The 25,149-nt window shown below is 48.5% G+C and overlaps 1 protein-coding gene and 1 pseudogene across 2 annotated transcripts; one reads left to right on the forward strand and one right to left on the reverse strand.

The window, feature by feature from the left end:
• The first annotated feature begins 1,822 nt into the window (after positions 1 to 1,822).
• Positions 1,823 to 14,369, forward strand: LOC144325101 (zinc finger and SCAN domain-containing protein 23-like; annotated as a pseudogene). Its single transcript, XR_013390389.1, has 6 exons — positions 1,823 to 2,969; positions 3,569 to 4,396; positions 5,455 to 5,584; positions 6,048 to 6,137; positions 7,217 to 7,268; positions 12,797 to 14,369. The product of XR_013390389.1 is annotated as a zinc finger and SCAN domain-containing protein 23-like (transcript).
• Positions 14,370 to 18,541: 4,172 nt separating this feature from the next.
• On the reverse strand, positions 18,542 to 19,447 carry LOC144325097 (uncharacterized). The gene is made up of 3 exons (XM_077917152.1): positions 19,069 to 19,447; positions 18,811 to 18,952; positions 18,542 to 18,707 (listed from the first exon to the last, which is right to left on the reverse strand). The coding sequence occupies exons 1-3, from the start codon at positions 19,161 to 19,163 to the stop codon at positions 18,627 to 18,629; spliced, it is 318 nt and encodes a 105-aa protein (XP_077773278.1). The 5' UTR covers positions 19,164 to 19,447; the 3' UTR covers positions 18,542 to 18,626.
• Positions 19,448 to 25,149: the final 5,702 nt, after the last annotated feature.

A 25,149-nucleotide genomic window follows, 5' to 3' on the forward strand; every position in this document is an offset into this window, starting at 1 on the left:
GGTTAAATATATGTGGGAAGCAGACTGGATTATTAGAAATATATTTTAGGTTACTAAACTGCAGCCCAGTTCCAAACTGGACCATTTCCTACCAACCCTGAAATGAGAAAGAAGAATTTTGTTTAATTGCTTATTCGTTAATTAGGATTCCAGGGGAAATGGAAGCCAGGCAAGAAGGCCCCGGCAGAAGAGTCTCTTGGGAGGGCAGCTGTGGGGGTAATGTGGGGCTGGTGCTCCATGCAGGCTTGCCATACTGGGGGAGGGAAGCAGGAGGAGAAGGCGTGAGCACTTTGGGGCATCACAATTTTGCATGACCCCCCCCCCCAAGAAAACAGGATGTCCCAGACTGTTGACGGGCATGTGCCAGCCAGAGACCCTCTAGGTGAGTTTTGCAGACTACCAATTGGGAACCGCTGATCTACAGTATTCCAAGTGTTTATGAACCACAGATTTGTAGAATGGCATTCTGGGAGCCACAGTCTTGTTTTTAAATGCATTTTCAAGTGACTCCCACCCAGCATGGAATGGGCCTTTTTCACAGCTGCAGAACACAGGGTTGGCCTTTTCATCCAGCTCTCCACTACCATCTTAAGGTCTCGATCCACGTTGGCCACTGCCAATTCAAACCCATGAATATATATGTCTGGAGTTGAGATATGTCTTTTTGCATCACAGAATCATAGAGTTGGAAGGGATCCCGAGGCTCAACGAGCCCAACCCCCAGCAAGGAAGGAATCTCAGCTGAAGTATCCCAGACAGATGGACATCCAACCTCTGCTTTAAAATCTCCAAGGAAGGCAAGTCCACCACCTTCAGAGGGAGTCTGTTCCACTGTCAAACAGCTCTTGCTTTCAGAAAGTTATTCCAAGTGTTCACAGCGCTGCCCCCCCCAAGACAGCATTGCGGACGGCCTCAGCAACCTTAGCGCCCTGCTGGAGGAGGAGATGACCTTCCGAGGGAGTCTCTCTCCCTCCCTGTAGGGGGGCTCTGGAGGGGGTGTCCCTCCTTTCCTCTTTTGCACCCGCTCAATCCTCCCAGCCTAATGCTCCCCACCTCTGCTTCTCCTGCAGGTGCTGGGTAATATCATCATGGTGATGGCCACCTCAGAACCCAATTCCTAGGGACCGAGGTCCATTTGGGGTCCCCAATAAAGTATTGGAGGAGGCTGGGCCTCCACGAGACCAGCATCAGAGACCTCGCCCCCCAAAACACATCCAGCAATGGGACTTCCGGCGGCGGCGTGAACGGCAATGGCGGTCTCCTTCCAGTGGTGAAGGGGAAGCTCTGCAGAAACGGGTCGTCCGCTACGGCGAAGCAGAGACCCTTGCTGGAAACCCACAGGCAGCGATAGCCTGTGGCCGTGGGACTCGGCGGGCACCATCAGCGCCCCCAGAAACGGCGAAGGGACCTCGTAAGGGGCTCCGGAACGTGGAAGGGCTGGCGCGGTGCTGTGAGTTGATCGCTCTTTATGTGGAGTGAAGCCGCATAGCTGCTGTCGGTGAGCGCTGACCTTTTTTCCTGGGAACATTCGGCTACAAAAAGCAACAACCCGTGAGTAGGGGAACTGACTGAATTTGGGGCTAAATTGAATTAAATTCGGCCAAAGCGGGAGACGCAACCAGGAAGTCTGTCTCCCGGCTTTGCTTAAAGTTTCAAAGCAAGGCTTCGGAGAGGAACCTTCCTGCTCCGCCTCTCTGGAGATGGAGGGGGGGGGGGCAGAGTTTCAGCAGGAGAATCAGGAGCTTGTGGTGGAGGCGAGGCAGTCCTGGGGGTGAGTTAAAAAGAGGTCCCTGGAAGATGGAGAACGCATCACCCATAGGGTGCTTTAGCTGGAGAGAGAAAAGGGAAATAAATGTAAATCCATAAAGATCAGGGGGTGCTTAGCAGCTACCCCTGCGATTATTAATTTCCCAACAATACATGCTTTCTAATCAATATTGTTACCCCCCCACCCCCGCAGCCCAAATTCTCCTTTAGCTGCTTGAGGTTCCAACCTGTGCAGCCGAAAGGGATGTGCTTTGCTTTCAGAAAAGTTGTGCAATTCATGCATACAAATGGGCAGGAGAACAGACCTTTTATCAGCTAGATAATAAACAGACACCCCTTGGATATCTCTACCATGGACAGAACTGAGTGCAATCCTGAGTCAATGCTGGACTCATAAATACCCCATCCCTTGCCTGAGCCATTTCTGGAAACAGTTTGAAGCCAGGTTAAATGCCCTGGATTCCCCCAAACAATTCTGAAAAGTACTGGTGATGCAAAGAGTGATGAGGACATTATTAGAAGCCTCTGATTCCTTCCAAGAACTACAATACCAAAAGACCCTTGGGCGGGAACCCTGAGATTAAACAGGTTTCATTTAAAAGCATAGTTTGAGAATGTTGAGAGAGGGCCAACCCTGGTTCACTAGCCTCTCCCTAATCTATACCAATATTTCTCTTTTTTTAACCATATCTCATCATTTCAGGCACAATTGCTTCTCATCACTCAGAGATGTCATATTACTCTACAGATCATCATATCCTAATTAGGGCACTCACTTGAGTCAAGAAACGCTAGTTGATTCATTGTAGCTGTTTTAATTGATCGAATCTGCACCTTCATAAAACAACAGCCCTGGAGGAAAAAACTATTTTGCTCTTCATTTTTCAGTAATGCACACACACAGACGCTTTCTTAAAGAGACGTACCCTGCTACGTAAGATAGAAAAGGAAAACGTCTTTCCTGAGATGGTTGCCTGCCAGCACACATGCTGTTTGTAAGCATTAAAAAATGATTTTTTTGAAGAAAAAAATCTGCTGCCTGATTCGTTCACACTTGTTATCGTACAAAATAATTTGTAATTGGCTGATCTGATGTCTATTTAAACGATGTTGCTGTTACGATTCTTCCACGGCTGCCTCAAATCGCCTCATGTAGTCACTGATGGATGTGAGAGAGGGAGTTTTGGGGACCAAGAATGCAGGTTTTGTGGGAATATTCTGGGGTGCAGGAGAGGATATATTGACTAATTATATCCTTATCCAACTTGTGCTAACAAGTTCCCAAAATATCAGCAGAGTTTATATACATTCCCCTTTAAGTTCGCAACGGTAACGTGTGCACAGGTTCGCTAGAACCTATATAATAATTACTCTGGTAATTTCCCCTTTGTTCCCTCTTAAAATACAAGACACAACATAGTCTTTATAAAAGTATAAAAGAGTTTACTCACGTTCTGTTCACAACATGATCCCAGAAGGCAGACAGGCTTAAAAAGTTACATATACTTAGAATCTATCTTGTTGCAAGATAGACCTTATCTCCTCTCTTGGCTGAGAGGCAAGAGGGCATCTTTACATGCTTCCTCATCGAAGGAAAATGGCAGAGAGAGAGAGATGGCTGCCTGCCCTGTGCTTTTGTCATTACCTGGACAGTTGAGGCCACACCCACCTCTGGTCACATGTGGAGGAAGTCCATCCCCAGGAAGTTTACCTGATTGCTGGACAGACATCACTCCCCATGTACTAATATGTACACTCTAGGAATGTTGTCATTGACTGCTCCTGTGTTTACATCCCACAGGTTTGAAGAGAGTGTGAAGGTGGTACCATGAGAGAAAAGATGGCTGCAGAGGAGGGGGCCGAGGCAGACCTGGGGACTGTGACCCAAGCGCCACTGAGCCTGCAAGGCATTAAAATGGAAGAGCAATCACCAGCAACCCTCAGAATGGGACAAGCCCTAGAAAAATCGACACAGGCTTCCTGTGTCCTTCGTGCCAGGAAGCTCTTGCAATGGAAGGTGTCTCCACTGGTCAAGGAGGAGCCAGATGCAGGAAGGATCCAGCGCTGGGAAGTCTAAGGCCCAGAGACAGAGCATCCCCTTTCCTTTGGATGGGGGAGAGCAAGGCCCACCGAAACTGAACCTTGGGATGACATCCTGGCGCTTTTCGCTTACTTTGAGCACGTGGCCTACGCCTGCCGGTGGCCAAGGGAAGAGTTGGTGGCCCGGCTTTTGCCAGCCCTGGGCGGGGAGGCCCAAGAGGCTTACCTCAGTTTGGACACTAGCGACAGAAGGGACTATGGGAAAGTGAAGGCAGCCATCTTGAAGAGGGAACCCGTGGTGTCGGAGAAGCGGAGGAGGCACTTCCGGCAGTTCCAGTACCAGGAGTCAAGGGGGCCGAGGGATGCTTGCTGGCGGCTCTGGGAGCTGTGCCGTCGTTGGCTGAGGCCGGAGAGCCGAAGCAAAGAGCAGATCCTGGAGCTGCTGATCCTGGAGCAATTCCTGACCATCTTGCCAGAGGAGGTCCGGAGCCAAGTTTGGGAGCAAGTCCCAGAAACCTGTGCCCAGGCGGTGAACCTGGCTGAGAATTTTTTGGCAAGGCAGCAGGGGGCTGAGAGGCAGGTACTCCAGGTGAGAGGATCCTGCAGTTCCTTCTTGATCCCTGGGGTCCCAAGTTGGTCTAACCATGCGGGAAGTTTTCCTTAGGCGCTTACGCGAGGGGAGACAAAGCACCTCTCTCCTCCTGATCACCATCTAATAAAATCCTTCTCATATAAAATGTCTTCATAAAGGCAAAGATGGTCAAAGCTGCTTTATGAGCTGTGAAAATCTGGTGCACGAAGGCTTGGAATAATATATTTAATTTGTATAGACTTTAGCTGTATGGAGAACGATGTAAGTGCTTTGCCCAAAGTTAGAAGCAAAGAATGTCCATGTCCAAAGACATAAAATCTAAACAGACAGGACACAAAAGGCAGGGAAGAGAATTAGGAGATCAGGAGTGGGGAACCTGCTGCCCCCCAGATGTTGATGGACTCTGGCTCCCATCATCCCTGACTACTGGCCATGCCTGCTGGAGACCCCCAAGGAAAGAAGGCTTGGAGCCAGGGGACTGGTGGTGGGATGACGATGGGAGATCAGAGGGAGAAGAGGGACAGGCTTGGAGGAAGCAGTGTCAGAAGCTGAAGAGGTAACAGGGTTTAGTGAGCTGGGAGAATCTGTGGCAGAGAGAAGTCTAGAAGCAGAAGCAGGAGAGGAGGGAAGCAGATAAAGAAGTCAGGGGGTCTCCCCTCCTACTGTGACCAGCTCCCTTCCCTCTGGTATCCCAGGACCAGAAGGGGTTATGAAGAGGGAGGAGCAGAGACAGGCTTGCCAGCGGAGTCTCAGGTTGCTTGGGAAGGACCCAGAGAGAAGGAGATTTTGGCATCTTCTGAGTAGGAGCAAAACCTACTCAGAAGAGTTGTTGTGCTCATTAGGACTGGCTTCCCTGAGTTTATAATTTGTATGATTTATTGCTGGCTGGCTTCCTGACATTCTGACATCAAATCATGCTGACTCGTGAGAGTCTCCAGTTCTGTCTCAAACCTTTGCTCCCCCAAGCTGTTCCAGGGAGTTTGTGCCAGGATGTCGAATGCTCATTCCTACCAGCCCTGTTCCTGCATTGAGCGGGACCTTCCCTGCAATTTCAGGTGTCAGGGCCATTTGAGGACACCCTCGTGAGTTCCCCAAGGGCAGAGCTGGCTCCGTCAGACACCAGGCAGAGCCTCTTCTGCAGGAAGGCCAAGCAGGCAGGTGGCGGAGGAGATGCCAGCTCTCTGGGTGAGTAGTTGCTGCATTTTTGAAATTCAAGTTTACATAGGCGTTGCCATCTTCACGGGCGCATAGCTTGTACTGTTGTTTTAACTTAGAGTGTTGAGTTTAACTTAGAGTGTTGTTCTAAGTGTTAAGTCGCATGTGATTGGTGTGCCCCCCCCCCACAAAACCCAGAACTGCAGGTGATCAACTGGGTCACCCTACCCCTACATTTGCCTCCAGCTCTCCCCTTGAGCTCTCCCCAGTTCTGTAAAATTAGTGTGCAGCAACCCTGTTCACAGAGTTTTTTATGGGGCCATCCATACCAGCTGTTTCCGCCATGTCTTGGAAACAGCAGTACTATGTTCCAGTTCATGTGATGTCCCTTATTGGAGTTCCACTTCCTGGTTTTCAGGCCAGGGCTGATATCATTCCTTGCTCTCTTCAGCCAGTTTTGGTCAAACCACACTGCGTTTCTTTTCTGATGCAGGTTCTTCTGACACTGAGGGGACATGGGACTCCCTGGCCGACGAAGGGGGCCCTGGCGGATGTGGGAAGCGAGACCCTTCTGCAGGGCCAGGTGGGCAGGGTACTAGACTGCTGTTATATACAGGAGACATCCAAATCCTTACGGGGAGGCTAACGGCTTGAGAATTATGCAGCACAAAGTTTTACCTTTGTCATGAACTTGCTAGGCAGTCTTAGGCAAAAGCCACTCTCCGTTTCAGCTCCTATCCCCCATGCTCAACACGGGCAAAATAATGTTGAGATTCCTGCATTGCGGCGGGGTGTGTGTGTGTGTGTGTGTGTGTGTGTGTGTGTGGACTAGATGACCCTTGGAACCCTTTCCAATTCTATGTTTCTATGATTTTTACAGAGTTGCCATAAGAAAGCCAGTATGGTTAGTGTTGGATTAGGACCTGGGAGACCCAGGTTCAGATCCAGATGCAGCCATAAAGCTTACAGGGTGACCTTGTGCCAGTCACACTCATTCTCTCTCCTCTATTCCCCTTTATAATAATAAATTTTATTTATACCCCGCCCTCCCGAGGCAAGACTGGGCTCAGGGCGGCTAACACCAGATATAAAAACAATTGATTAAAATGCAACTTAAAAACAAGATTAAAATACAACATTAAGATGCAGCCTCATTTCAGTAGAAACTCAAATCAAAAACCTTTTGGGGATGAAAACATCCCCAAGCTACAATTAGAGAGCTACAATTCCCTTCGAAGAGGGATTGACTATTAAACCACTCTGGGAATTGAGAGCATTGCGAAGGGAATAGAATGGTTTCCCAACAACTCTTTGCACCCTGAATAAACTGCCCTTCCCATAATTATTTATGGAAAGGGGTGACCATTTAAAAAGGAATCACTGTGCTTGAGATGTAGGGTGTGAATGTGGGAGGAAAAAAACGAGAATTAATTGACTTGGCCAGTCATTGGCCAGACGCTACTTGCTATTGGGCTCCCTACTTTCTGCCTTGCTGGTCCAAACGGGCACCAGCTGTTCCTTACGTAAAACATTTCTTTTCTTTTTATTCATTAGTGCATTTACACCCCACGCAGGGTTGGCTGGCTGCAAATACTCGGCTGTATCGTTTAGAGCCTTCCTCCTGCCAGCTTCAGGCCTTCAGTCTTCTTTTCTCTCTGGCAGCTGGTAGCTGTGGAGCGGCGTCCGGATTCTCTCCCCTCCCTGCTGTGGGAATGTTCTGGGGTGCAGGAGAGGATATATTGACTAATTATATCCTAATCCAACTTGTGCTAACAAGTTCCCAAAATATCAGCAGAGTTTATAAACATTCCCCTTTTGGTGCGCAACGGTAACGTGTGCACAGGTTCGCTAGAACCTCTATAATAATTACCCTGGTAATTTCCCCTTTAGTTCCCTCTTAAAATACAAGACACGACACAGTCTTCATAAAAGTATAAAAGAGTTTACTCACGTTCTGTTCACAATGTTATCCCAGAAGGCACAGCTTAAAAAGGTTACATACATTTAGGATCTATCTTATAGCAAGATAGGCCTTATCTCCTCTCTTGGCTGGGAGCCAAGAGAGCATCCTTAGATGTTTCCTCATCGAAGGAAAATGGCAGAGAGAGAGATGGCTGCCTGCCCTGTGCTTTTTGTCATTACCTGCACAGGTGAGGCCACACCCACCTCTGGTCACATGTGGAGGAAATCCGTCCCCAGGAAGTTTACCTGCTTGCTGGACAGACATCCCCCCATGTTCTAACATGTACACTCTAGGAATGTTGTCATTGACTGCTCCTGTGTTTACATCCCACATACCCCTTCTCAGGCAATACAACATATACAAAATATAAACAACTTTATTCAACCACCCAGAGTCCCAGCTTGACACGTAGATTCTGGAAACTCTCTCTTGGTAGGGGTTTCGTCAGGATGTCAGCAGTCATCTCTTGGGTGCTGCAGTAGGATAGTTCCACAAGTCCATCCTGGATCATCTGGCGTATGTAGTGGTACTTAACCCCAATGTGTTTTGTTCTGGCCAGGAACTTCTCACTCTGCGTCAGCTTCAGGCAACTTTGATTGTCCTCCAGCAAGCTGACAGGCCCTTTCCTCACCAACCCAAAGTCCTTTATGAGTTGATCAAGCCAGGCGATCTCTCTGCAGGCTTCTGTTGCTGCAACGTATTCTGATTCTGTGGAAGATAATGCTACACAGCTCTGTTTATAACTGCCCCATGAAATAGGTCCATCACCAAACATGAAAACATGACCACTTGTTGATTTATAGTCAGCATTATCCCCAGCCCAATCAGCATCAGTATACCCAATCAACTTAGGGTCTCTGACGGCTGGTAACCTTAATTTACAATTCATGGTACCCTTCAAATATCGCACCACCCTCTTTACACCTGCCCAATCATGCTCAGTGGGAGAATTCACTTTTCTGCTAAGAATCCCCACAGCATTAGCTAAGTCAGGTCTACATGTGGTAACTAAATACAAAAGTTTACCAATCGCCGACCTGTAGTCATTGTTGTCTGGCAACTGCTTCGAATCCTGCTGATTCTTCAGGAAGTCAGTAGCCATCGGTGTAGCAACTGGATGTGCGTCTTGCATCTGCATGTGCTCAACTAGCTCGTGGATCTTCTGTCTTTGGCTAAGAAGAAATGATCCGTCCTCTTCTCTTTCCACCTGGATCCCGAGGTAGTACTGGACATCTCCTAGCTCCTTGACCTCCACCTCTTTACTAAGGTGCTTTACTATCTGTGTATAGTCTCTCTCACTTGCTGTGGCAATAATCAGGTCATCAACGAATGCTAGGATATATGAGAATTGTCCATTATTTGACTTACTGTACAAGCACTTGTCAGCGTCGCCTTGCTTGTACCCAAGTTGCGTCAGCATTTTATGCAACTTCTGGTTCCAGGCTCTGGCAGCCTGTTTAAGTCCATAAAGTCCTTTCTGTAGTTTGCACACTAGATGTGCCTCATGTGGTTTTACAAAACCTTTGGGCTGTTTCATATAAATTTCTTCAGAAATCTGCCCATGTAGAAAAGCGGTAGCAATGTCAATGTGTTTCACCCTCATTTTCTTGGAGGCTGCAATGCTTAAAAGCATTCTTACGCTGCTGTACCTCACAGTTGGTGCAAAAACTTCATCGTAGTCTTCACCAAAACGCTGTGAAAATCCCTGTGCTACAAGTCTAGCTTTGTAGCGCTGCACTTCTCCTTCTGACCCCTTCTTAACCTTGAAAACCCATTTACTGCCAATGGCCTTCTTACCGGGAGGCAGCTCAGTGAGTGTCCAGGTCTTGTTCTGATGCAGTGCATCCATCTCCTCCTGCGCGGCCTTCCTCCAGAGACTGGCTTCAGCAGCTGGCATCTCCTGTATCTCTTCCCAAGTGGAAGGTTCCTGTGGAAACGCCGACCCTGCAAAGTAGGACAGCCGTAATGGTGGGACACCTTTGTTGGTTCTGGATGAGATCCTGACCTCTGGTTCTGCGACCGCATCAGCTTCCTCATCCTCCTCCAACGCAGGCATGTCCCCATCTGAGTCCTCATCTTCGTCTCTGGTGCCGCCAGGGTTCTGGTCCTCTGCGTCTTCTGGTGCGTCGCCTGTAGGGGGCACTGTAACACTCGAAGGCAGATTATTACTTTGTGGGGTCTCAAAAGGGAAATATACAAACTCTTGAGTCCTTTCTGACTCATCTGAAGAATCCACAACAGTGTTCTTAGTGTCTACTTTTCCATATTCATCAAAATAAACCGCATGGTATGCATTTGTCTTACCAGTTTGTAAGTCCATAATTCTGTATCCTTTGCCTCCAGAAGCATATCCCACAAGGATACCTGCTTTTGCCCTGGAGTCAAGCTTGTGTCTGTGTTCTTTGGGCACGTGGAAGTAACACGGACTTCCAAACACACGTATGTGTGACAGATTGGGAGCTTTCCCATGCCAAAGTTCAAATGGTGTGCGCTCTGCACCTTTAGTTGGCAGTCTATTCTGCAAATAGACTGACGTGTATACTCCTTCGGCCCACAGCTTTTGTGGCAAACGTGCATCCTTTAGCATGCACCTTGTCATGTCCATAATGGACCTAAACTTTCTCTCAGCTATGGCATTCTGCTGTGGTGTGTAAGGAATTGTGGTTACGTGTGCAATTCCTTCTCTGGCCAGGAGAGCCTGCACTTCATTTGAGCAGTACTCACCTCCATTGTCACTCATTAACACAGCTGGAGCTCTCTGGAATTTGTTCTTGACCATGGCAATGTATTCCTGGAGCTTGTCCACTGTCTCACTCTTCTCTTTGAGGAAATATACAACACAAAATCTTGAAAAATCATCCAGAAATATTAAAATGTATCTATTCTTTCCCAGTGAGGGAACATTCATGGGTCCACATATGTCAGTGTGCACTATGTCAAGCACTTTGTTGCTTCTTTGTTCTGCACAACGTGGAAATGAAGGTTTTATAGCCTTCTCAGTAATACAGCTTATGCACTTTGCTGGAGCTTTGTTGCTCTGCTTTACCTGCAAACCTCTTACAAGATTTCTTTTCTGTAGATCCAGAATGGCGCTGGTGTCCCTGTGTCCTAGCCTTCTGTGCCATAAGTCCAGATCTGCTTCATCCTTCTGGCTGGAATGTGCCACTTTTGCAGACTGGTTCTCTGAAAGATCAAGCTCATATACACCATTTATTAGCTTTGCTTGAGCAAACACTTTGCCACTTCTAGTCACTTTACATTCTCCATTTCCAAATGTGACCTGGAAACCTTTCTTGTCCAAAGTGGACACGCTGATTAAATTGCAACTCAGCTCTGGAACATACAAAACTCTAGAGATTGTGTTCTCAATGCATTCATTGTTTATATTGCATTTCAGGCTCATGGAACCTGCACCTTTTGCTTTAACAATGTTGCCATCTGCAATCTCAATTTCAGATCCTTCTTCATCATTTATTTCATTAATCTCATTAAAATAGTCCTTTTTATATGAAAAATGCGAACTGGCACCTGAATCTAAAATCCATTTGTTACGTTTATTTTCACGATTCTGGACAGCTAAGTTCCTTTCTTGCAGTAACCATGTGCATTCACATTTCCCCTTCTTTTCCCCTTTTGGCTGAAAGGGGTGGGGTTTCTTGGCTTTAGGAGCTCTGCAGTTCTTTGCAATGTGTCCTTCTTTGTTACAATTGAAGCAAATCACTTTCTTAGGCATCTCTTTGGACTTTGTACATTGCCTAGATGCATAACTGCTGTCCTTGCTTCTAGCATTCCTCACTGGAGATTCAGCTCTATCTCTGCATTCTTCTTTTAAATAACCAATCAAGTCTTTAAAAGTCAGACCTTGTCTATGATCCATCAAACTTACAAATGTGCTAAAGCGTGGTCCAAGTGATGATAACAAAAATGCTATCTTTGTATCCTCATCAAAAGCTTTGGGAGTCAGATCAATTCTTTGAATAATCTCAGTAAACTTGTTGATGTGCTCTGTGAATTCCTCTTTTGAATTCATCCTCAATCTGGTTAATTTACACACCAAGTTTCTGAAGCTGTTTATGCTAGATTCTCCATACACGCGTTCAATATCTCTTAAGATTTGAGATGCATCATCTGTACTATTTATTAATGATAGCTGCTCATCACGAAGTCCACTCAAAATTATGTGTCTAGCTTCGCTGTTCATGCGTTTCCAAGCACTTATCTTGGCTAAATCTCCCTCAGACGATCCCGTAGGTTGAGGGTTTAAAGCTTCCAAAATATGCTTATAATCTAAACATGCTATCAAGCGCTGCTTCCAGTGTATGAAATTGTATTCATTCAGCACAGGCATTCCAAGCTTTGCATCACTATCAAAAGCTGCTCTAGCCATCTTAAAATCCAAAATTTGAAAATTCTTCAAAATTTCAAAATTTCTCAAAATTTTAAAATCAAAATCTCAAAAATCTCAAAATGCAAAACAATTCTTCACTGCCTTGGGTCACTGTGAACTCTGAGGGAAGGGGGGGGGGTTGCTTAATCCCCACTGCACAATGGAACAAAGGACCATGTGCTTACCAGGAAGTTAACTCAGAAAAAATACTACTCAACTCAAAATCACAATCCAACGCAATCCTTCAAAAATACGCAGAAATATGCAATACTGGGCCCACTAACCCTTTGTGGGAATGTTCTGGGGTGCAGGAGAGGATATATTGACTAATTATATCCTAATCCAACTTGTGCTAACAAGTTCCCAAAATATCAGCAGAGTTTATAAACATTCCCCTTTTGGTGCGCAACGGTAACGTGTGCACAGGTTCGCTAGAACCTCTATAATAATTACCCTGGTAATTTCCCCTTTAGTTCCCTCTTAAAATACAAGACACGACACAGTCTTCATAAAAGTATAAAAGAGTTTACTCACGTTCTGTTCACAATGTTATCCCAGAAGGCACAGCTTAAAAAGGTTACATACATTTAGGATCTATCTTATAGCAAGATAGGCCTTATCTCCTCTCTTGGCTGGGAGCCAAGAGAGCATCCTTAGATGTTTCCTCATCGAAGGAAAATGGCAGAGAGAGAGATGGCTGCCTGCCCTGTGCTTTTTGTCATTACCTGCACAGGTGAGGCCACACCCACCTCTGGTCACATGTGGAGGAAATCCGTCCCCAGGAAGTTTACCTGCTTGCTGGACAGACATCCCCCCATGTTCTAACATGTACACTCTAGGAATGTTGTCATTGACTGCTCCTGTGTTTACATCCCACACCTGCACCAACCAGAAATGAAGACTATGGAGAGAGGCTTGTGGGAGCTGAGGGGCTCCCAGCACACCTGATCGCCGCCAGCAGGGGCAGCGCGTACCTGTGTTCCCAATGCGGGAAAGGGTTTTGTTGGCCGTCGGCGTTGGCCGTCCACCAGAAGACCCACATGGGGGAGAAGCGGCACCGCTGCGCTGAGTGCGGGAAGCGCTTTGGCCAGCGCAGCCATTTGACGGTGCAGCGGAGGATCCACTCGGGAGAGAAGCCGTACGGGTGTCCTCAGTGCGGGAAGCAGTTTGTCGACTCCTCTCACCTCACCAAGCACCAGAGGACACACTTGGGGGACAGGCCCCAGCACTGCGCTGAGTGTGGGCGAAGGTGTGCCAATAAACGCTCGCTCGTGCAGCACCAGCGAATTCACAGCAGGGAGAAGTCCTAGGCCTGGGGATGAGCCTAGGCCCCTCTTGAGATTCAGGGGCTGAGTTATATTGCTGTAAGGCGGAGATTTGGCCCTCTAGGTATCACTGGTCTGCAGCTGCCATCATTGCTGGCCATGCTGGCTGTGACGGAGGACCGAAGGTTCAGTTCCTCATTCCTGGTGTAACTGAAGAGAAAGGAGCCCCTGTTTCCACCCTTTGTCCCCCTGGGGGAAGAAACCAACAGATGCTCAGGGGTCTCTGGGGGTTTTCCTGTCTCTCACAGCTACAATAAACCTACCATTAAAATTATGGACTGGTCATTTCTTCGTCAGAGGGCAAACGGGCAAATTTAGCAGGGGATCAAATACTTCCCCCCTCTCACTGTATATAGCAATGAGGAAGCATGCTTGGGTGAGCTGGTCCTGCAGGTCGGTAGTAGCAGCCAGCTGTGCCTAGCGCTCTGAATATCAAACAGAATTCTTCCCAGCCCTTGGAGCCCTTTTGGAATGTAAAAAAAATATGTTTTCTTTTAAAATTAATGCATTGACAAATAAGTAGATAAGAAGGCGTTCATGTTTCAGGAGCCTACTTGAAATATAAAGGGAATGACATCTGAACCGGTGTTTGATTTGGTGGTATGTATGTCATTCAGTTCTGAAGGTGGGCTGAAGAATTTGTTGTTATATCTGCCTTCACAACATGAAAGCGTTTGTGACTGAATTTTACCCCAGGTCAGAGAGGTGTCATTGAGTATAGGAGGTGTGATCAGAATCCATATTTGTTTCTCTTAAAAACAGGCATGACCTCTAACAGAAGAGGTGATTGTAAATGAACTTAACGGAAGATAGTCAGGCCTACCAGACCAATGGGCCTGTACATTTATCTCTTCCCCCTCCCCATTACACATCTTTTAGAGTGGTCTAAAATTTTGATTTCTTCTCCAGGGCCAACACTTGGGCAAAGTGACGTCTGGTGCCCCCCCCCCCAATCGATAAGTCCTGGTGGGCTATCCTGACTATGGCAAGGGCAAAAAGAGCAGTGGTCTAGGCCAGTGTTTCCCAACCGGTGTTCCGCGGCACACTAGTGTGCCGCGGAACGTTGCCTTGTGTTCCGTGGGAGGGAGGCGGGCGAGTCGGGCGGCGAGAGGCGGGGCGGCGGCGGCGAGCACACGCGGGGCGGCGAGCAAGCTCCCTCCCATATCCCATCATCGCTCGCTTCGGCCGGCCTACTGGAGAAAGGCGCGAAAACCTCGCGCATGCGCAGGCCTTCCGCCTGTGACAGCCCAGTAGGCCGGCCGAAGCGAGCGGCGATGGGATGTGGGAGGGAGCTCGCTCGCCGCCCCGCGTGTGCTCGCCGCCCGACTCGCCCGCCTCCCTCCCACGGCACACCAGCCTACCTCCGTGGGAGGGAGGCGGGCGAGTCGGGCGGCGAGAGGCGGGGCGGCGGCGGCGAGGAGAGGCCGCCCAGCGCGGGGCTCTCGCCATCTGCCTGCCTGGCTGCCTGCGAGCTCGGCGGGCAGCGCTTCCGCCCGCAGCGCCCGCCTCGCGGCTCTCATTCCCTGCCCCTGCCAAAGCTCACCCAACCAAGCCGCGCTCTCCTTCCTGCCTCGCTTTGCTGCCTCCTCCCCCCCCACCCCCAAAGCTTGGAGGTTCCCCGGCAGGAAGAAGGGAACTTAATCCTCTCCAAGGGCTGCGGAAAACAGACATGCAAATGGGGGCTTGCCAGCTCTTCAAGCGCCGCCGGCTTTCTTCGGGAATTACCGCCCGCTGAGCCCGGTAACGCTGACAGGCCGAGCCGCGGGGCTTGGCAGCGCAGCCGGCAGAGTGTGGGAAAGGGCGGCCGCCACGCGCCGGGCAAGGCGAGACTCGACGGGGAGGACACCGGCAGCAGCGCCCCCCCCCCCCAGAAACCCACTCCGGGCAGGTAATTCACAGAGAGTGGACAGAAGGAAGCCTTAAAGGGCTTCAGCCTCCCAGAGTGGCGGGGAATAATAATAATAATAATAATAATGATAATAATAAAATTGACAGGGGGTGTTTTTCTAGGTGAGGGGGTGGGGACTGTAATAACAAAAAAATCAGCTCTATATCAACCGCTGTTTTGCAATGAGGAATTGCAAATAAGGAAGATCAAAAGGAGAATGTTTTTTGGGGGGGGACTCTCTTCCTCTTCCTCCTCCTCCTCTCGTTCTTGCTCCTCTTCCTGGCAAAAGGGCTGCTGAGACCCCTTCTCTCTTGGGTGCCGGTGGGTGCTGTGACGTTGACGCTGCTGTGGCAAGTGCCTTTACTTAGCAGAGTGCATTCCCCTTTACACAGGAGGGGAGGGGAAAAAATTGAAACTTACACTTTCGTGCGTCCCTCCCGGCGCGACGCTGCGCGCTGACGTCACGGGGCTGTAATGGTGGTGTGCCTCGAGATTTTTTTCATCAAACAAGTGTGCCTTTGCCCAAAAAAGGTTGGGAAACAGTGGTCTAGGCAGCTTGAGGCAGCCATTTTACGTGGGGCATTGTGGGTAATTAAAATGGCTGGTGCTGGGCTAGAAAAATAATGATGACAAGCAAGCATCAGCGATGGACTCCAAGGATGCTTGGTAGTTTACCAGCAGGAACTCACCGTTAAGACAGTGTTCATGGAAGACAATCTTACTTAGCTACGAGCGACTGCCAAAGAAGAAGATGAAGGTGAGGTCCCCCGCTTCAGCGCTGTAGACCATGGACAGGACTCTCCTGGGAGATGGTAAACTCGCCTTTCTGGGAGGTATCTTTTTCTTAAAAAATAAATAAATAGATTTTATTAAAGGATTTACTTGGGTTACAAAAGTTCATGCATTGTTTCTGTTTTCAGTTGGTAGAGTCTTTTCTACAGATCAGTTATTCTGGGAGGTTTTTAAGCAGAGAAGTTTTAGTTGAGATTCCTGCATTGCCGGGGGTTGGAGTAGAATGTAGATGACTCTGGGGGTCCCTTCCCACGCTACAATTCCATGATTCCCTGCCACCCCTGGATCAGCTCAGCCCAAGGAGACTCCAGGAGAGCAGTGAGAGAGCTTAAAGCAGCAGTGGGCAGTGGGCGCTGGTTGCTTCTGCGGTCTAGAGGTACTTAGAGGTCAGCACCAGACAGCGATGAGGCCGTCTGCATGCTTTGGCTCAGCATCTGTGAGAGAGTGGTGGAAGCAAGGAGAGTTAGGCAGCAAAGCAGAAGCAGCAAAGGAGGGACGGAGGTGTGGGAATGTTAAGGAAGGCAGGAGGGGATATATTGTTTTGATATCCCTTCTCACTCATGCTAGTGAATAAACAGCAGAGCACATTCCCTTTGCATCTGACTGGAAGTAAGTTGATGCTTCATTAGAATCCTTTAATTAAGCAATCCAGTCTGGCTTGGCCAGTCTGAATGGTTCTCGGTAACTTTCCCCTTTACTTCCCTCTTAATATAATAACGACACAACACAGTCTTCTTTAAAAGTAAGATTTATTTTTTAAACTCACATTCAGTTCACAGCAGTAATCTGAAGGCAGGCTTTATCTTGTGGTTACAGTGAAAAGAAGTCTGAGCTACATCTCAGACTTTCTGCTTGTGGGCTCCATCCTATGTGAAGGATGAGTCATGTGCTGGCTAAGAGCCAGAAGAGCGAGAGTCTAAGGCATGGGTAGGCAAACTAAGCTTAATTTCCCTGTTGTTGTGCAAACCACAGGGGTGTGGGGCCTCCCCCAAAGCGTTGTGGCCCCTTCCACTTCTGTGTCGGCAGCGCTAGTTGGGCTCAGTAAGCAACCTCCCTCTTGGCTGAAGAGGTAGAAAAAACAATCTGGGCAGCTTGGCAGGTCCCAAGCCCAGACCAGGAGGCTCTTGGTTCAAGGTCCCTTCCCTCAGGCCATGAGCCCGCTGCTTGGAAGGGCGCATCATTGCAAGGAAATCTGCAGCTCCTCCAAACTGACTGATAGTCTAAGGACCAAATGAGAGTAGCAGCACTTCACCTCTGGCGACTGAGCAACCTCTGATATCATTCCTTCTTCTCTTCAGCCAGTTTTGGCCAAACCACAGTGTGTTTCTTTTCTGATGCAGGTTCTTCTGACACAGAGGGAACATGAGACTCCCTGGCAGACGTGGGAAGCGAGACCCTTCTGCAGGGGCAGGTGGGCAGGCTACTAGACTGCTCTGATCTACAAGAGACATCCAAATCCTTACAGGGGAAGCTGACACCCTCAGAATTATGCAGCACAAAGGTTTCACTTTTGTCATGAACTTGCGAGGCAGTCTCAGGCAAGCCACTCTCCATTTCAGCTCCTTTCCCCCATGTTCAACATGAGCAAAATAATGTTCACATTGCTGCATTGTGGAGGTTGGACTGGGTGCTCTTATTCAGTTAGTTAGCCTCTTTTGTCCACCATGTTGTCTCCATTGCAGTGGTTCTATGAGGTAGCAAGATGGCTGCCATTGCCACCTCCTATTTCCATAATAATTACTTTTTGTACCTCTTCCAACTGACTGGGTTGTTCCAGCTACTCTGGGTGACTTACTAAAGAATTATTGGGCGGAGCCCATGACTGTTCGAGTGTTATAGTAGTGTTTTGAATGTACAGTCGTACCTTGGTTTTCAAACAGCTTAGTCCTCAAACGTTTTGGTTCCCGAACATTGCAAATCTGGAAGTGAATGTTCCGGTTTCCAAACGTTTTGGAAGTCGAACGGATTCTGGAATGGAGTCCAATCGACTTCCAAGATACGACTGTGTAGAGCCGGTGTGGTGAAGTTGGTGGTGTGTGGTTTGAAGACATTTGGAAATAATAGAGGAAATGCAGCAAAAAAAAAAAATAAGACTATCTCCGGACCAGCCAGAAAATGGGAAGCCCCATTAAATTAATCAATATGAAATGTTTAATTGGATTGTGTTTTTTTTTTGGGATATGACGTGGCAAGATTTGAGATGTTATTAATGAAAAAATAAAATTTATTTATTTATTTATTCATTTTAAAAGAGGCCAATGAGAATCCTTGTCTCCTCTCCTGATGAGCCTCCAGCCTGGGTCCTGGGCATTGCCGGTTAAAGGGAAGCCCTTCTCAAGAAGGAAAACGGTGTTTCCTGCCATCTTGGGCCCCTCCAGGGCTGCAAGCTCCCCTGCTGTAGAGAGATTCTCCCGTGGAAGGGACACTCCAGGGAGGTGGTGGACTCTCCTTCCTTGGAAGGTTTTAAGTGGCCGTCTGCCAGGGACGATTTGATTCCGGGGGTTAGACTAGATGACTTTGAGTGTCTTTCCCAACTCCATTATTTCCCCGCACCCCCCACCCCGTTCAGCCTAAATAGACTCCGGGAGAGCAGTGAGAGCTAAAAGCAGGTTTATTGGGGGTGGGGGTGGGGGTGGGGGTGGGGAGGGACGTGGTCGAGGCTGCCACGTCCAGGCGGCACTTCTGCGGAGGACGCCGGCTGCTTCTCTCGCCTAGCGTTATATGGAGAACCCCCCGTCGCCGAAATACGCAGCCGAGCAGAAGATGCCCATTTCCAGCTGGATGTCTAGGCTCGGCAGCTGTGGGAGCGGCGAAGGGGGGGAGCGTTAGAGAGGACAGAGAGGCGCGAAGGAGGGACCCACGTCTGGGGCCCCCGCCCGACGGGGAGGGAGACAGACTCACCCTGGAGTTCACGGGGTCCGCGAGCAGGTTCTGGGCGGGCAGGGCGCTCAGGTTGCTGGGGTCGCCCTCGCCGTCATCCATAACGAGGTGGCAGCCTAACTGGAAGAGGATAATCTTCAGTTCCTCCTCTGAGGGGCCGGTGCTACGGGAGGAGGGGGAGAAGAAGGTCAGCTTGCGGGAAACGAGAGTAAAGAGGAGAAGGGCCGGGCCATGGCCTCGCCATCGGCAGAGGGTCCCTGCCCGACGGGGCGGGCTTACCTGGGCACAGCCCGGGCGCCGATATCTGCGGAACGGGACGGGATCTCGGCCCAAACGGGCTGCACGTGGCTCTGGTTGACTCCGCTCAGCGCCATCCTGCCAGCTCAACCTCTTGGTGCCGTCGGAGTAGGGGCAGCCCTTTTATCACCGCCCGCCCTGCCCCCCGGGTGGCGTCTCCCTCGGCCTCTGCGAGCGCTTCCTTCCCTCCCTCGGCCTCGGCAAGGATCCGGGACGGGGCGCACGAGCCCTGGCAAGTGAGCATCCTCCTCGCAATTCCCGCTGCCTGCTGCCAGGCGGACACCGTCGAGCATCTTCGCTGGACGCTCCCTGGGCGATGATGACTCGGTAGTCCTGACACCCCCCCACCGCCCTGCGAGGTCGGCCAGTCAGTCTTCTTCCCCCATTGCTGCGCACGGCAGAGGGGCACGAGGGCAGGTCCTCGCCTGCGGGGGTGGAAGCTACGACCCAAATCGAACCAAATGGGTCGCTCCTTTGAACGCCAGGCCAATCGCCGGCAGGACTGCAGGTGCGGGAGAGAGGAAGGATCAGTCCATCCAGCTGAATGGGGGCATTTGGCCCTCGGCGTCCTCCCCCCAAGGGACTCACAGGAAGCTTGGCTGGCAAGAAAGAAGGGGGGCGGGTCCTTGTGGGGATCAGGACTGGCGAAGCAGCAGGAAAGCAGAGACCGTTCTCCCCATTCCAAGTCACCCAAAAGGGGAACATATTGAGGGTGGGGCTGAGAATCTAGTTCAGTTTACTTAAAAATACGCAGGACTGAAGAGTTCATGGAAGGCCTAACAGGTTTATGGAAATCAACAAAGGAGCAGATTTCAAGCAACAACTTGGAACATGAAAAGAAAGAACAACGCTTATCCAATCTATAGTTCAGCCCATCTACCGTAATTAGTGAGGTTAAATATATGTGGGAAGCAGACTGGATTATTAGAAATAATTTTAGGTTACTAAACTGCAGCCCAGTTCCAAACTGACCATTTCCTACCCACCCTGAAATGAGAAAGAAGAATTTTGTTTAATTGCTTATTTGTTAATTAGGATTCATGGGGAAATGGTCCAGTTTGGAACTGAGCCCCAGTTCAGTAGCCTAGAAATTACTATGTGTTGAGAGTGCAAAGTTGGAGGCAGCAGGGAGCCCTCAAGACTGTCCTGGAAGGAACTCCAGGGGATGAGCAACCAGGGATGATAAATTGACACCTTCGCCACAGACTGCAAGCAATGGTTCATTTCCTGTGTTCACCAAAGTGGGTGGTCATTATAGGTGTCCAAGGTGGGTCACCTACACATACATTCCTATCCACACCAAACCAAATGGTTATTAGAGGTCATTATGCAGGCCATTATGCAGGGACCTGCCCATGTATACCTATCCAAACACAGACATACACTTTTGGTGCACACTTATGAGTGGCAGAGTGGGTGTAGGCCACATCTATGAGAAGGTGGAAGTGTGAGTGGCAGCAGAATTCCCCGGTTCAGCTAACCCAGAAGCTAAAAGAGGAGGATCGTCTGTGACCTTGCAGGCCATTTCTCCCCTTGTCCACCAAAGGCTGAGCATGGAAGCCAGGCAAGAAGACACCTGCAGAAGAGTCTCTTGGGAGGGCAGCTGTGGGGGTAATGTGGGGCTGGTGCTCTATGCAGGCTGGCCATACTGGGGGAGGGAAGGAGGAGGAGAAGGCGTGAGCCCTTTGGGGCATCACAATTTTGCATGACACCCCCCCCCCAAGAAGACAGGATGTCCCAGACTGTTGACGGGTATGTGCCAGCCACAGACCCTCTAGGTGAGTTTTGCAGACTACCAATTGGGAACCGCTGATCTACAGTATTCCAAGTGTTTTTGCACCACAGATTTGTGAATGGCATTCTGGGAGCCACAGTCTTGTTTTTAAATGCATGTTCAAGTGACCCCCACCCAGCATGGAATGGGCCTTTTTCACAGCTGCAGAACACAGGGTTGGCCTTTTCCTCCAGCTCTCCACTACCATCTTAAGGTCTCGATCCAGATTGGCCACTGCCAGTTCAGACCCAGGAATATATATGTGTGGAGTTAAGATATGTCTTTTTGCATCACAGAATCATAGAGTTGGAAGGGATCCCGAGGCTCACCAAGCCCAACCCCCAGCAAGGAAGGAATCTCAGCTGAGGAATCCCAGACAGATGGCCAGCCAACCTCTGCTTTTAAAGTCTTGTTGTGCAAACCACAGGGGTGTGGGGCCTCCACCCAAGTCTTGTGGCCCCTCCCACTTCTGTGTAGGCAGCGCTAGTTGGGCTCAGTAAGCAACTACCCTCTTGGCTGAAGAGGTAGAAAAAACAATCTGGGCAGCTTGGCAGGTCCCAAGCCCAGACCAGGAGGCTCTTGGTTCAAGGACCCTTCCCTCAGGCCATGAGCCCGCTGCTTGGAAGGGCGCATCATTGCAAGGAAATCTGCAGCTCCTCCTAACTGACTGATATTCCAAGGACCAAATGAGAGTAGCAGCACTTCACCTCTGGTGACTGAACAACCTCTGATATCGTTCCTTGTTCTCTTCAGCCAGTTTTGGCCAAACCACACTGTGTTTCTTTTCTGATGCAGGTTCTTCTGACACTGAGGGGACATGGGACTCTCTGGCGGATGTGGGAAGCGAGACCCTTCTGCAGAGGCAGGTGGGCAGGGTACTAGACTGCTCTGATCTACAAGAGACATCCAAATCCTTACAGGGGAAGCTGACACCTTCAGAATTATGCAGCACAAAGGTTTTACTTTTGTCATGAATTTGCGAGGCAGTCTTAGGCAAGCCACTCTCCATTTCAGCTCCTTTCTCCCATGTTCAACATGAGCAAAATAATTTTTGCATTCCTGCATTGTTGCAAATGCCAAACGTTGCAAATCTGGAAGTGGCTGTTCCAGTTTGCAAACTATTTTTGGAAGCCTAATGTCAGACGGGGCTTCCTGAAGCCAATCAGAGGCCGCGCTTTGGTTTCCAAACGTTTTGGAAGTCGAACGGATTCTGGAATGGATTCCATTCGACTTCCAAGATACGACTGTGTAGAGCTGGTGTGGTGAAGTTGGGGGTGTGTGGTTTGAAGACATTTGGAAATAATAGAGGAAATGCAGGAACACAAATATAGGACTATCTCCGGAACAGCCAGAAAATGGGAAGCCCCATTAAATTAATCAATATGAAATGTTTAATTGGATTGTTTTTTTGTTTTTGTTTTTTTGGATATGACGTGGCAAGATTTGAGATGTTATTAATTTAGATGTTATTAATGAAAAAATAATTACCGTATTTTTCGCACCATAGGACGCACCTTTTCCCTCCTAAAAAGCAAGGGAAAATGTGTGTGCGTCCTATGGAGCGAATGCAGGGGGAGGCAGGCGGGAAAAGCCCCCAAGAGCCGCACACAAGCTCCGTGCGCTCTTGCGGGCTTTTCCACAGGCGGGAGAAGGGACTGACTGGCCGCATCAGTCCCTTCTCCCACCTCCCAGGAAAGCCAGGAGAAGCCGTGATCTCTTTAAAGGAGTTGCGCAGCTTCTGCGGGCTTTTGCGAGAGGTGAGGGAATCCCCCCACCTCCCAGGTAAGCCAGAAGAAGCCGTGCAGCCCTTTTAAAGTGTGCGCGGCTTCTGCCGGTTTTGCGGGAGGTGGGGGAATTCCCCCACCTCCCAGAAAAGCCAGAAGAAGCCGCGATCTCTTTAAAGGAGTTGGCGGCTTCTGCGGGCTTTTGCGAGAGGTGAGGGAATCCCCCCACCTCCCAGGAAAGCCAGGAAAGCCCTGCGCAGCATCTCCCGGCAAGGAGAGGCTGCATGGGGCTAAAGGAGTAGCCTAAACAGCGAGCGGGATCCATCCCGCCCCCTGCCTTGGCTTGCTCCATAGCTGCGCGCAACCCCTCCGGCAAGGAGAGGCTGCACGGGGCTATGGATTCTTTAGCCCCACGCAGCCTCTCCCGGGAGGGGGAGGCTGCACGGGGCTAAAGGGGAAGCCAAAACAGTGAGCGGGATCCATCCCGCCCCCTGCCTTGGCTTGCTCCATAGCTGCGCGCAACCCCTCTGGCAGGGAGAGGTTGTGCGCAGCCTGTACGCTGCTCTTTGGGGCTGGGGGGGGGGAGATTTTTTTCTTGATTCCCCCCCCTAAAAACTGGGTGTGCCCTATGGTCCAGTGCGCCCTATGGTGCGAAAAATTTACAGGGGATGGGGGTAGGACAAGGTTTTGAAAATGGTATAGGTGCAATTTATTCAGAACAAAAGGCAAAATTAATTGTGAATAATGTGATGACAGAAGAGTTTAAGATTGAAAAAGGGACACGACAAGGTTGCCCAATTTCTCCATTGCTTTTTATATCGGTCCTAGAGGTTTTGCTAAATATGATTAGAAAGGACCAAGAGGTTAAAAGTATACAGGTGGGAGCTAAACAGTATAAATTGAAAGCATTTGCTGATGATTTAGTATTGACCTTACAGGAGCCAGAACCTAGTACTAAAAGGGTATTGAAACTGATTCAAGAATTTGGACAGGTTGCAGGTTTTAAGTTGAATAAGATGAAAACCAAGGTTCTAGAGAAAAATTTAACTATGAATGAGAGAGAGAGGTTTCAGGAGGAGACAGGACTAACATTGGTTAAAAAAGTGAAATATTTAGGGGTTAACATGACTGCTAAAAATGTGAACCTATTTAAGGATAATTATGAAAAATGTTGGACTGAAGTGAAAAAGGATTTAGAAGTATGGACAAATTTGAAGCTATCATTGTTAGGCCGAATTGCTATGATAAAAATGAATGTGCTGCCAAGGATGTTATTTTTGTTCCAAACATTGCAAATATTGGATAAGATGGATTGTTTCAAGAAGTGGCAGAAGGATATTTCTAGATTTGTTTGGCAGGGCAAGAAGCCTCAAATAAAATTTAAGATATTAACGGATGCTAAAGAAAGAGGTGGATTTGCCCTGCCAGACCTTAAACTTTATTATGAATCAGCTGCTTTTTGTTGGCTGAGAGAATGGCTGCTTCTTGAAAATACTGAAGTGTTGGACTTAGAAGGTTTTAACAATGTATTCGGATGGCATGCATATTTGTGGTATGATAAGGTAAAAGCACATAAAGCATTTAAAAATCATATTGTCAGAAAAGCATTGTTTAATGTTTGGATAAGATATAAAGATTTGTTAGGGAAAAAAACCCCAAGATGGTTGTCACCAATGGAAGCAAAGGGACAGAAAAAACTCAATATGGAGGCCAAATGGCCGAAATATTGGGAAATTCTGGAACAAGATGGAGAGAGAATAAAATTGCAGAGCTTTGAAAAATTGAAAAACAAAGTGCGAGATTGGCTCCATTACTATCAAATAATGGAGGCATACAAATTGGATAAAAAAGTTGGTTTCCAGGTGGAAAAATCAAAATTGGAAACAGAATTGTTAGATCCAAAAAACTAAGAATTTGTCAAGAATGTATAACTTGCTGTTGAAATGGAACACTCAGGATGAAACGGTGAAATCAGCTATGATTAAATGGGCACAAGATGTTGGACATAACATAATGATGGCTGACTGGGAACAGTTATGGACCACAGGTATGAAGTTCACGGCATGTAATGCTTTAAGAGAAAATTTAATGAAAATGATTTATAGGTGGTACATGACACCAGTTAAGCTTCAAAAAATCTACCATTTGCCCGATAATAAATGTTGGAAATGTAATGAGACTGAAGGTAAATTCTTTCACCTTTGGTGGACATGCCCAAGGATTAAGGCATTCTGGGAGATGATTTATAATGAAATGAAGAAGGTATTTAAATATACCTTCCTGAAGAAACCAGAGGCCTTTCTCCTGGGCATGGTCGGCCAATTGGTGTTAAAGAAGAATAGAACTTTTTTTATGTATGCAACAACAGCAGCAAGAATACTCATCGCGAAATATTGGAAGACACAAGATTTACCCACCAGGGAAGAATGGCAGATGAAGTTGATGGACTATATGGAACTGGCGGAAATGACTGGCAGAATCCGAGACCAGGGAGAAGAGTCGGTGGAAGAAGACTGGAAAAAGTTTAAAGACTATTTACAGAAATACTGCAAAATTAATGAATGT

The sequence above is a fragment of the Podarcis muralis genome, chromosome 13, assembly GCF_964188315.1.
Source record: "Podarcis muralis chromosome 13, rPodMur119.hap1.1, whole genome shotgun sequence".
NCBI classification, from domain to species: Eukaryota; Metazoa; Chordata; class Lepidosauria; order Squamata; family Lacertidae; genus Podarcis; species Podarcis muralis.

What these genes read in the sequence shown, in the direction of transcription:
- LOC144325097 (XM_077917152.1), bottom strand. Translation starts at nt 19,163, where the DNA reads ATGGCGCTGAGCGGAGTCAACCAGAGCCACGTGCAGCCCGTTTGGGCC. An exon ending in GGCGCCCGGGCTGTGCCCAG is followed by an intron (nt 18,953 to 19,068) that starts GTAAGCCCGCCC and finishes CTCCTCCCGTAG; the next exon opens with CACCGGCCCCTCAGAGGAGG. An exon ending in CGGACCCCGTGAACTCCAGG is followed by an intron (nt 18,708 to 18,810) that starts GTGAGTCTGTCT and finishes CCGCTCCCACAG; the next exon opens with CTGCCGAGCCTAGACATCCA.